At 32.1% G+C, this 12,620-nt stretch overlaps 1 protein-coding gene across 1 annotated transcript in view; it reads left to right on the forward strand.

The window, feature by feature from the left end:
• LOC118202605 (LIM/homeobox protein Lhx9-like) overlaps positions 1 to 7,529 on the forward strand; it is a 111,785-nt gene extending 104,256 nt beyond the window's left edge. The window contains exon 5 of the mRNA XM_035374782.2: positions 112 to 7,529. Within this exon, the coding sequence (XP_035230673.1) occupies positions 112 to 330 (219 nt within the window). The 3' untranslated portion in view covers positions 331 to 7,529. The remainder of the gene's footprint in view (positions 1 to 111) is intronic.
• Positions 7,530 to 12,620: the final 5,091 nt, after the last annotated feature.

A 12,620-nucleotide genomic window follows, 5' to 3' on the forward strand; every position in this document is an offset into this window, starting at 1 on the left:
ATAGAAAGGGGAGGCACACAAATTAAAACAAGGAATTAGGGAATAATTTACAATTTTGAGTTTATCTTACAAATGTGTGTGTGTGTGTTTATTTATTTATTTTCCTTTCAGGTCTGGTTCCAGAACGCTCGAGCAAAATGGCGGCGCAATCTCCTTAGGCAGCAGAGCCAAGGGCCAGAGATTGCCCAAGACTGTAAGCCGCTGTCTGAACTAGCTTCTCAGCCTCAGTTCTGCGATCCGTTCCGGTTAGGTTCCTCGCTGATAGACATCCAGCCTACGCCCATTACGCAAGAAGAGCAAAATATACAGACATTTACGAATCTCCTGTAGTTTCGCATGGGACAGATTTTGTATATTTAATAATTCCCACAAGAAAGAAACCTGAAAATATCACGAAATTTGGAAGAGCCATGGTGTAAGCATATTGACCCGAAGCTTGCTCAGAAACTCAAACAGGCAAATCGTTGAAATTGCATATTAAGGGACCACGTGCAGTGTGAGATAAAATGAATTCTTGAATACAATATACTATGTGCATATTGTGTTCAACGATTTAATAGAAGTCGTGCAGTTAGATGAAATTGTTGAAATGTACGAAGAATAATCTACTGTACAGTTCAATCTCTGTTATAATATGATAATTTGCTGATATTCGTTTCAATAAGATTTCGCTGGAATTATATTAGGATTCTATCTTAGTAATAAGATTTCGGTGGAATTTAATTGTATCTACTATCTTACATTATCTATGATTCTATTTTAGTAATCTTATTTCCTAAATTGTAATGGGATTGAGAAGAAATCTGTTCACTGTTTTCCATTGAAGTTCGTTAATTATTACCCTAATCGCGTAAGAAAATATAAAATAGATATTTTTAATGGAATATTTTTTATTAATAACAAACGTACGTACTTTTCATTAAATTTTAATAGCCATTTCGTTCACTTTTTAATGAGAGAGGGAATATTTACAGTTTTTTGCTCTGCGTATAACTTTGAATGAAAATTTCTACGTACTTTTGTAGCAGTGCCAGAAAAAAATTTAATAAAAAAATCGCAAGTATATTACTTTCCTTCATTATCATTTAATATTGATCTAAAAATTCATGAAGTTTTACTTTGATCGTAAGAAATATTATTTTAGGATGAGGAAATAAGAAATTTTTTAACTCTGATTACAATAATAACAATAACAGTAACTTCAGTGAGGACAACGTGAAATTTCCTCTTCTTCTTTCTGAATAAATATATTTATTCGGTAAAAGAAGAAAAAATATAAAAACGTTCCGAGATCTCCTTTTAAAAATGAAAGAAAAAGTGAGACCATTGTTAAAATATTGAAGAAATTTTCAGAATTTTAGGATTCATTTAATTTTTTGGACATTCTTCGAAACATAAAGTGAATATTAAACTGCTAATTATAGCTCTAATGCTTTTACTAATTGTAATCACATTTGCACAAAACAGAATGCCAGTTTATAAATGCTAATATACCTAAATATAATAAGGAAAATTATTCACATGAATTTAAAGAGTTATTTAAAAAATATATACTAAGTGGTTTTCATTAAAAATGATAATAACCATCTTTTGTAGAATGAAAAAAAAAAAAAAAAAAAAAAAAAAAAGAATGGTTGTTGACCCTTCCCCCTCCACAAAAAAACGTAAACTGAAAACTTCAGATTAAATCTAATCTCGAAGTGTTAACTGTTAAAATTTCAAAAAGTAAATAAGTATATATAAAAATTGTAAGATTAAAAGGAAATTGCTCTTATATTTTTCTTCAGATTTTAGCTGATCACCTGAAATAATTTGAAGCCATTACGATAGACTTAGTAGTTTAATAATTAGTTTGTTAGAAATTACAGCTGTAAGGCAGTGGTCTCACACTAGCGGCCCGAAGCAATTTTACTCGGCGTTGAACTTATTTCCCGCATATTAATTAAAACATTAATTAGTTAATGACAAGAATTGGAAGGTTTAAAATTTTAATGATTTGGAGTCCAATTTTATATTATTTTCATTACCATTAGAAAGGAATTTAAGTGACATATTAAAAATTCTACAAACGCCCCAAGAAATTTAAAATAAGAATATAAATTGATATAATAAGAAATATAAATTGTATTCAAAGTTTTGAAGATTCAGATTTGAGTAACTTTTATTCGTACTTATCAAAAGATAAATATTCTCAGTTGCGGAATTTTTGCTAGATATGTTTACTGTATACGTTGATCCATATTGAAAGGCAAACTTGGCAGCCGAGGCAAATTATATATTTATCTTTGTTTCAACTGACATTCGCTACCACACAAAAATATGTGTAATTTTTTTAATTAATGCGTCAGAAAAAAATTAAACAAAAAAAAAAAATCTGAAATGTTTCAGATTTTAAATTACGTCCAAAGGGGCGTTTTTTAACATTTTGTGTCTTACCTTTCTTCATTAAATATCATGTTCCTCGCACTTAAACCATAAGATCCAGTGCAACAGCAATATCGCAAAATAGTTTTAAAACGAGCATATCTTTAGAATTTCCGATACAGAGACTCACGCGCTGGAGATAAAAATGTTTTTTCTGCACAACGTTGTCATTGCTCGCTTTGAAATCCTTGAGTTTGTTAATCAAAAATTCGTCAAAGTTTTAAAAAATAGGAAATCGATCATAAAACAAATTTCAAATTTCAAATTTGGTCTTCCACATGCTCATATTCGTTGGAGGATTACGTTATTCAGAATTCGATGACTCTATGTACCGTTATTTTATGACAATGTGAGAAATATACATACATTTACGCAGATTTTCATTATTTAATTTCTTCAAATATAATGCAGGACTCTAACATTTTATGGCAAGAGTTTGAAAAGTGAACCGACATTTATCCGTCCGACGCAAAATGCCAAAACGAAACTAATAGTCCTTCGGGATTCAAATCCCTTTGGACTAAAAAATGCCAAAACGAAACTAATAGTCCTTCGGGATTCAAATCCCTTTGGACTAAAAAAGAAAAGAAAGACGAAAAATTATTATTATCGATTCTCAAATTTTGTTCCACATTCGCAATTTTTGTTTTTTAGTTTAAATAAATTATTTAGTTGCTTATTCAACGTATTAAAATCATTTAAAATAAATGCAAATCTGAAAATTTAATCTTTAACTGTCAATACGTTTGAATTGGAAAGTATAACCATCAGAATTTTTTTGCAAATATCATCCTTTAGATAGCAGAGAGAAGATAAATATAAATTGGAATTTTTTCCTTTGCTTCATTAATGTTACTGTTTATATAAGTTTTAGTAAATATTTAGTAGGCAAAATTTAATTATAGAAAGACTTCCATTTTGTTTAAAACAAATCGGCTTCTTTTAGATCGTACAAGATGTATTTGAGACCTGGCATAAGCTGTAAAATGTTTTATTTAAAATGATCTTTTCAAAATATCAAAACAAATAGTATAAAAAATTTTCCTATGATATTATATCATCGTATATTAATGTATTATGTGTGCTTATTTGAAGGGGGGAGAACACTCTTTCGTTCGAGACGATCCTCTGCTTTTATTTCACTTGATTGCTTATGTGCGAGGCATGGAGCACATAATGTCTTCAAAAGGCAGTGCTTGAAATTCGCGAAATGGAAACAATAAACATCTCGATGAGATTTCTTTCGATCTGTTAAATAAACATGAATTACAAATATTTAATGTATTTCTTTTCAATTCAGTTAGAAACTAAGAAGTGAAAAATTTAGATAGAATTAAGTTGCATTTTCGGTGAAATCTTATTAATGGAATTTTCAGCAAAATATTCTGCTACATTCGAATTTTATATGAGAAGTATAATACATATCATGATTAAAATTATGTAACTGGTAACTAAAAACACGGGAATAGTGTTCATTTTAGATGTGTTTTGCCTTAAAAATCTTATAATTCTTATCAGTTTTAAGATTGTTTACAGTATTTTAGCTGAAGAGTTTGTATTTATATTAGTGAGACAGCACGTCACACACTTGAGTGGGACACACGAATCTAAGGAACAATTAAATAGGAAAAGAGAGTTTGGATCTCTCTAATGGCAACATCCTAAGAACCAGAGGAAATGACGTCAAGCTGATAGGAATAACGAAGATAGTTGCATAGAGTATATTCCAGAGTGGGTAAAATGTTTCAATACACAAAAGTCATTGTTTTCTACGAATAAGTATTTCTTTATTAACAGATAATAAAAATATAGAACGATGTGCTATCATTTTTGTTAAATAAAATAAGAATCTATTTTCAAATTAATCTGGTTTTACAGTAATCACATGCAATTAGGTAGACTTACTGACATCATTAACATTTTATTTCGTTGATGTAAATGAACCCTAAAAAGCATAATTTTTTCCATTTGATGTTTAAGTTTTAATGACGTTAATTTTAAGCACATTTTAAAGAATTTTTAAATACAAGCATCATATATTTTATCCTATTACGAACTAACTATAGTAGTATGCGAGCTCTGCTCTTAATGGCAATGACGAAATGGTGTCTAAACTATACTACTTTCACCAATTTTAAACGACTGACTGCTTATAATAAGCCAATTTTCATCCATACACCCATGCAAATAATGTAAATTACTGGAAATCTACTTACTTCATAAGTAAATAAAAGGTAGTAATTGTTAAATCAGAAGCAAACATTCGTTTTAGTAGCTTCTTTCTTAATTTTTTATGCAAATAAAAAAAGATATTTTATTTTGCAAGAAAAAAAAATTCTGTACTTATTTTCAGATATTAATTAATTCACAGAAAATAGAGGAAAAAGTCCTCAAATGTGCAGCAATATAAATCGTGTCCTTTTTTTTTTTTTTTTTTTTTACATTTTTTTTATAACTTCATTGTATTTTCTTATTCCGTCATAATAATAAACTAATATATAGTTATAAGTTTTAATTAGATTGAACAGTTATTAATAATATTCTCAATAAAAGTAAAACTATGCTATTTAATTTTTAAAAACTAAAATAATAATAAAGATTTTCTTTTCGCTTGCATTTCGCACCCAGAGTGGTGCGAATTTGTTGAGTAAATTTGTTGAATTTAGGAAACAGTGTGGATGCTAATTTTAATGCTTATAAAAAACGCAATGAGCTTTCTTTTTTGGAAAGAAAAGAGACGTGGGCTAATTGGCAATGATGTCGGATCTATCTTGCGTTTCCCATATACATCAATTAAACTCATTTTTACGATTTTTAAGAATTCCTTGTATAATGCAGAATGAATGCAGGTAATGTAATGAAATAATTCTTTTTATCCTTTCCTGAGAATAAAAACATACCACTTTCGAAACAATGAATTCGGGAGTAATTCGTGTAACATTTCCTGTACCACAACTAGTTTGATTCTTCTATTGGGTGTCCCAAAATTAACGCAAGATTTGAATTAAATAAAAAACACAGTTTTTTCTTTAAATTGCTGTTTTTTATTGAATCATAAAGTACACAGGATAGGGTTATGTATGAAATTACACATAAGGCAAATGGTCTCCACGGCTTTGCTCATACTTACGCAGTCTTTTGTCGAAATTTTCCATGACCATTTTGAATAAATGTGGCTGAATTTCGTTGATGCAACGTTGATTTTCCTCCTTCGATCCACTCGTGCTTATGAGCTTGTTGGCATAGACCTTTGATTTTATATAACCCCATAAAATGAAATTCAATGGCGTTAAATCACACTATCTAGGGGGCCAATTCTCATCACCGAAACGAAAGAACACACGGCTAGGAAATTTCTCATGCAGTAACTGAATTGTTTCACCGGCTGTACGACATGTGGCACCATCTTGCTGAAACCACATGTCGTCCACCTCAATAACATCAAATTTAGGCAGAAAGAACTGTGGTATCATGTCGTGATATCGAGCACCAGTAACAAAGTACTGTTTGACCAGCTACGTTTTCGAAACGTATGGTCCAATGATGCTTCCAGCTCAAAATCCGCAACAAACAGTGACACGGCGAGGATGCATTTGTTTTTCGACAATCACATGTTGGTTCTCTGAACCCCAAATGCGGCAATTTTGACGATTAAGAAAGCTATCAAGGTGAAAATGTGCTTTACCGCTGAAAATGATTTTATTCGAAAACTCGGCATTCACTTGTTGACGTTCAGTAATCCATTAAACAAACTCTCTTCGCTGTACGTGGTCATTAGGCCTCAGTTCTTGTGTCAATTGAAATTTTGTAAGCATAGGCTGTAGAGAGCTTCTTTAAATTTGTAATTCTTGTCCACGATGCCTAATTGATATTTCTGGACTTTCACCAAAACTCTCATGCACTGCTTCCCTATTGACATTTGAACGGCTTGGTTTTGGACTACCGGTGTGCTTAACATCAACAATTGATCTAGTCTGCCTGGATTTTTTTTTCAATTACTTTCTTCACAGTTGACCATATTTTGTATGAAACTTTCGAACTATGGCCTCCAGACTTTCATTATTTTTGAAATATTGTTCAACGATGAAAAAACGTTGTTCTGTCGTGTAACGCTTCATTTCTACTAACCCTGAACTATCAGCTATCAAATGATTGCCAACACTTTACTGCACGAATGATGGCAAATTCAAATCTTGCGTTAATTTTGGTACACCCCTTATATGAGTTGTTCGAGAGGGGCGGGAAGGGACTTTGAGAGCATTCTCAACAAAGTGTAACCGAATTTAAGTTTTTCGTTTGTAAAACTGAGAAAAAGAAAAGCTATAAACATTAAGTCATTTTATCCATCGTGTTTAATATATAAAGTCGAACTCTGTTACGAAGCACGGGAATAACGAAAATATCTATAATGAGCAAAGAGTAATGCTGATTTTGATCATAATTTTCCCCTTTAAACATTTAATTCACGATTCATCTGCCAGAAAATACTGAAAAAGAGGAATCTGTTCCTTGGTGATCGTTATAACAGAGTTTGGCTCTACACTTATTTCATTTCTATCGTGTAGCGGTAGATTTCAGATTCCACATGCCTGCATTTTGTATTTAAAAGTGAGTGACAGAAAAATCAGAAATAATATTTAATAAAACAGAACTTTGAAAAAAAATCAGTTTTTCCAGATGTACTTGGAAAATTAGAAATTCCTTATTTCTAAACACATGAAAAAAAAAAAAAAAAAAAAACTGTAAGAGCTTTATTTCTTTGTTTGTTTTTAATGTTTGTCCGACAATCTGCTTCAGTCTGAAGCAGTGCTATGAGTTGTAAATACTGTTAAAAATCTGAATTTTGTAAACAGTCCCTTTTTATATGTGCCATGTATCTGTGTGAATGACGAAACGCGCACTAAAAGCGTTACTTATTTGTGTTGAATTTTGATCTGGGTTTGCGCTACCTCTATTCTGTTCTGTTTGTTCTGTTAAATTCTACTTTTATTGGTAGACTCGTTTGTATTTTATTTCTAGATACTCGCATGTTACAGCTCTTCATTTCAAAAGTTTCATGTGAAAATGTGGTTTGGAAATAAAATAAAATTGAAATTTATAAGAAATTCTTCCTTTATTTAAGAAATGCAAAACACACCACGAAGTTATTTCATTATTACACGAACACTATTATAAGCATTATCGCAAATATAATTTTTATTTCATTCACTTGTCTCATGATATACAATATTTGTTTCGCCCATTATATACCTTTGTACTTATATGCGGTTATAAGCCGAATGAGTATGCAAAACGTTATAAGGAATTATCGCCTTCTCCCGTGCGTTCTGTCATAGTGTAACTGGTAATACTTCTGGCTAGTATTAGGCTCACGTTTGTGTTTTGTATCACGAGGACCCCCCCAAAAAATATTTACTTGAATATGTGGGCCAACAGTAGCTAAGTGTTCTGTTGTTGTTGTTTAGAATAAAATGTTGGTTCATAAAGTTTTGCATTTGCGTTTTGATAAACAAATTGTAGAGACATTAGGATTTCTTTGTAAGCAGGCAAGATGAAAACACAAACAAGAGTTTTAAGCTCTTCTTTCGAATTACATGATGCCAGGAAACAATTATAGCCTCAGTTAGTTCCCTTTTATTTGATGAGCGCCTCATTCGGACATGAGTTTTCAAACGGTGCCACAAATTTTCGATAGGATTGAGGTCAGGACTGTTTCCTGGCCATGACAACAATTTAATGCTCTTTGTACGAAACCACTCTTTCGATATTTTGGCCGTGTGGCAAGAAGCAAAATCCTGCTGAAAAATAAACAAAGCATTGTTGGGAAACAGATCTCTGATGGAAGGTAGAAGTTTTGGTTCTAGAATAGTGTCAATGTATTTTCTGGCATTCAATGTCCTATCGATGACATGAAGGCGACCAATATCATCTGCTGACATGCATGACCAAATCATAACACTAACTGGGTTCTTCACAGTTGCTTGAATGCAGTCAGGATGTAGCTCTTCTCCTATTCTACGTCTTACATATTTTCGCACATCACTACCGAATAACGATATCTTAGTTTCATCACTCCATATAACTTGTGACCACTGATTATCTGTCCAATTAAGGTGTTCCTTTGCCCACTGTAGTCTTTTTTTTTTTTTTTTCGTTGCTGAAAATGAAGATAAGGCTTTTTTCGTGGAATTCTACCTCTCAGTCCAACATCTGTTAATCTTCTCTTGATTGTTGTTGAACTGACAGAAACACCAGCATCGTTCAGATCACTTCTGATGGCCGCTGATGACATTTTTCTATCTTGGAGACATATTCTTTTTATTCTTCTGTCATGAATAGATATGGTGCACCTTTTTCGGCCTTTTCCTTTTTTTGTTTTTTTATTGAATTTGTCTCCTGATATCGTAAACAAAACTTTCGGACTCCAGTTGTAGTCACTGAACCACCCACCTGTCTTGCAATTTCAGCATAGGAAAGACCACTTTCTCGTAACACAATAATATTACATCTCTTTCTAGGTGTCCAATCTACTCTTTTATTTGATGTCATTGCTTCTTGACTAAATATTAAAAATTTTTACAAAAATTCCTACTTGTAATTGCAGTGTATAAGAAACAGGTCCTCCTTCTACAGAACATAGCAAAGTAATGAATTGTTTCAAGTGTAAACATGATGTCAGCTTCTACTGGCAGTTACTAACATTTGATTGGTTCTCAGAACAAAAACAGTGATTGGCGAGGAAAGGTAGACATTACAAATCACTTCATAACTGTGTTTTTTATTTATATTAAAGTACATATAACTTTTTTTTGCCACCACTGTATTATAAAATAAATAGGAAATAAAAATTATTTAATTTCGCAGATTGTAGAGGATATTATTAAAAGAACTGAAGAAGCAACTTCATGTGAGTTAATTACTCTAGTATATAATCAGTCTGGAAGTAACCTATTTAGATAATATTCTGAAATTTTACTCGGTATAAAGATTCTCTTAAAACATGTAAAACATAGTATCGATATCGGCAGCTTGAGAACAAGAAAGATATTCTATTTCCATACCACTTGGGAGAGGGGAAAAAATATTAGACGACAATTATGAAGAAATTAATAAAAGTAACGAGAAGAGGCTCCATTAAACCGAAATCACTGAAGGTGTGTTTGCATCAACAACGGCAAACAATACGCTTACGAAGACGGCTGAGACAGAGTGACAAAGTTTTGCCTCTTGCAGATTATCGCGTGAAAAAGAGGTGTTACTTTCGGATCTCAGAAGTCGACAGTGACAGATTTCTCCTACTTGCCCATTAATCACGCAGCTCTCCTCAATGTCTCTTCGTCTTCTTCCAGGTCGACCTCAGGCTTCTCAGCCGAACCTATTTTAAATCTTTTTCTCATTAGAATGTTATTTATGTTTCAGAGGTGCACTTACTTTTTACTTTATCACTTTGGAAGAAAGACAACTAAGTACATGCATCCGACAGAACGGTGGAGAACTTGATGTCTAATTGACAAATGAGTTTTATTAATACATTTATCTTTTGTAGCGAGAATTCGGATTATGATGTGAATAGAGTGAACTTTTTCTTCTGTACATCTATCATTTCGAATAATGCTATGAAGATATTCAACACCATTCAACAAATATGGTTGGCCAAGAAATGTTTTCACCCCTGAGGCAGAGTAAATACGCGTCCCTATATAAAACGTGTTTTGCTTTTTGGCTAGAGGGGAAACAAAATTAATGTATGTGTACTCATGTATCTGTACTTTACCAACTCAGTCCAAGTTAATGTAATAGATTCCAATAACTTTTAAATTCGAAATTTTTTCAACTTTCTATCATACTTTGCCTGATTTTTTAAAATTTAAATCAGTAAATAATTATATATATATAGTTGAACTAAATTCGGAAAAAGTAATCCTGATTATCCTATCTAAGGAAAGGGTGTAGTGAAGAAATTAAAGCTGTAAAGATAAGTAAGTTTCGTGCATGGGAATCTTAAACAAGTTAAAACCCATTGTGAACTTCAAATTAAAGTTACAAAATCCATAAGAGCTGCAATGAAAAAGGAACACACGAAACATAGTATACAGAAATGCGAAAAAAAAAAAGAATAACAAAATATTAATTTCTCTTTTTTACCGTTTCAAACAGAATTTGCCAAGGGGTAAGTGATTTCAATTTACATTGTTTCTTGTGTTAATTTTTCACTGCTACTATTACGGTTAATTTTAATTTTAAAGATTGCACTGTTGTTCTGATTGTACAAAAGCTTGCCTGACGCTTTGTCAACTTTTAAATTTTACAGCTTTAATATTTACCCGATACCTTTTCCTCAGGTAGGATAATCAGGAGCTTTCCTAATATACTCAACAATTAATTCCTAGTAGCTCTAGCGCAGGATTTTTCAATTAAAGAAACGTGTTTCATCCCGCAACCACTTATTTAAGAAATATATATAAATCATCTGGATGCTTTGTAACACAAAATCCTTTCGATATCTCTTGATGTTTTCCGAAATTAAAAGTTAATTATCATAATTTATTTTTTGGAACGAATTTCAAAATTTTCATAGCTAATTCGGCGTCTTTTACAGTTATTCACATTAGGCAAGTACCTCATTTGCCTCAACCTTGCCCCGGCTCTGGTTGACAGAAAGTTTAGTAAGGACTGTGTTATTTAATCCTGGATTATGGTTCTGTTCATCTAATTAGATAGGACCTTAAAAAATGCTTTGGAAGAGATTTTAGTAACTAAGTATTTGACAGCTACAAGGTAAAGCTATATGCAAGCGCTTTTAAGTAAAATATTATTTAATAAAAGGAAAAACAATGCAAAATTATTATCACTTTTTATGGTATTCTATGTAATAATTTAAATAAAGTTAAGGTAGATAAGAAAAATTGGGATAATAACTACAAATTTTTGTTTTGTTAGTTTGTTTCAGCTAACTTTTTGTCGATTTAGAGTCTGTATGGAGAAATACGTCCTCCTACTCGATATCTGGAAATTGCCGTAATATTGCTTGAACTGAAGTGTTGCGGAACCAAATATTTTATAAATATTAATCATAAGTGTGAGCGCATTTTGAGCAAAAGTTACCGATTCATGGTGCAGTATGATAACAATCCAGTTCGAAAGAAGGAAGAATAATTCACGCTCTGTTAATTTAATTACTATGGTGGCTGTGACCACGTTCCCAGTAAGAAATAAACGAAAATAGTAGACTTATTCATATTAAAAAAGAAAACAAATATAGAACATTTATTTTTTTGTGAGATTTGCACTCAACCAAATATTTAGCCCGCCTGAAAAATATTTAATTTAATACGGGGGTAGAAAGCCCTGTTTCAGTTTTAATTAAAGGCTACATTATTTTAACGTCACGAGATTAACATACATTGATATATACGTATCGTGTTGCGATAATAAGAACACAATGACATAAAATTAGTTGCGGAATCTTATATTCTATTTAATAGGCCTGTCATTTGTCCGAAGTACATAACTAAAGAATGATTCAATTTCTTTCGGAGTTACACTCCTTTCTCGGAATCACCCACTATAGCTGTTTGTTCATTAATTGACCAGTGAAGAAGATGAAGAAATTAAATTAAAATTAATAAAATTTAGACTCTATTCAGCACTGATATCGGTCGAAAATATCAGCTTATTTACAAATAAAAACCCATAGTCTCTGATCTTCATAAACAAAGAAGACTGCGCAAGTGTCTTAGTTTCTGGCTTCGAATGAAAGCGATAAATACACTCATGTCCATAAATTAAGGATAATTCGGAGTCACGCGGAAATCGAGCTCTAAAATAAATATATCACCTGTAAAATCACTACACACATCTTCAAGAATCATATGCAAATTTCAGGAAGTAACCAGGTGACACCGATGGTACGTCACAATGACGAGAGTACAAGAGAGTGATATACAAGGAATACTGGCAAAGAAGTAAAATTGTTCGCAGGCGCTTTATAAGCATTTCAGTGCAATAACCGAATAGTTATGACACAAAGGACGCATTTGGATGATTTTTTCCGTGGTAGAATTATCGGCTGTCTGGAATGTGAGCGTACCCAACTGGAAGTATCAGACGAACATGGCATTACCCAGAGTGTCGTCTCCAGGCTTTGACAACGATTCCAAGATGATGGTAATGTGAGTAGACGTTACAGCACAGGT

The sequence above is a fragment of the Stegodyphus dumicola genome, chromosome 9 (assembly GCF_044657685.1).
Source record: "Stegodyphus dumicola isolate Sdum_Otavi_A_Nest chromosome 9, ASM4465768v1".
In the NCBI taxonomy this organism is placed as follows: domain Eukaryota; kingdom Metazoa; phylum Arthropoda; class Arachnida; order Araneae; family Eresidae; genus Stegodyphus; species Stegodyphus dumicola.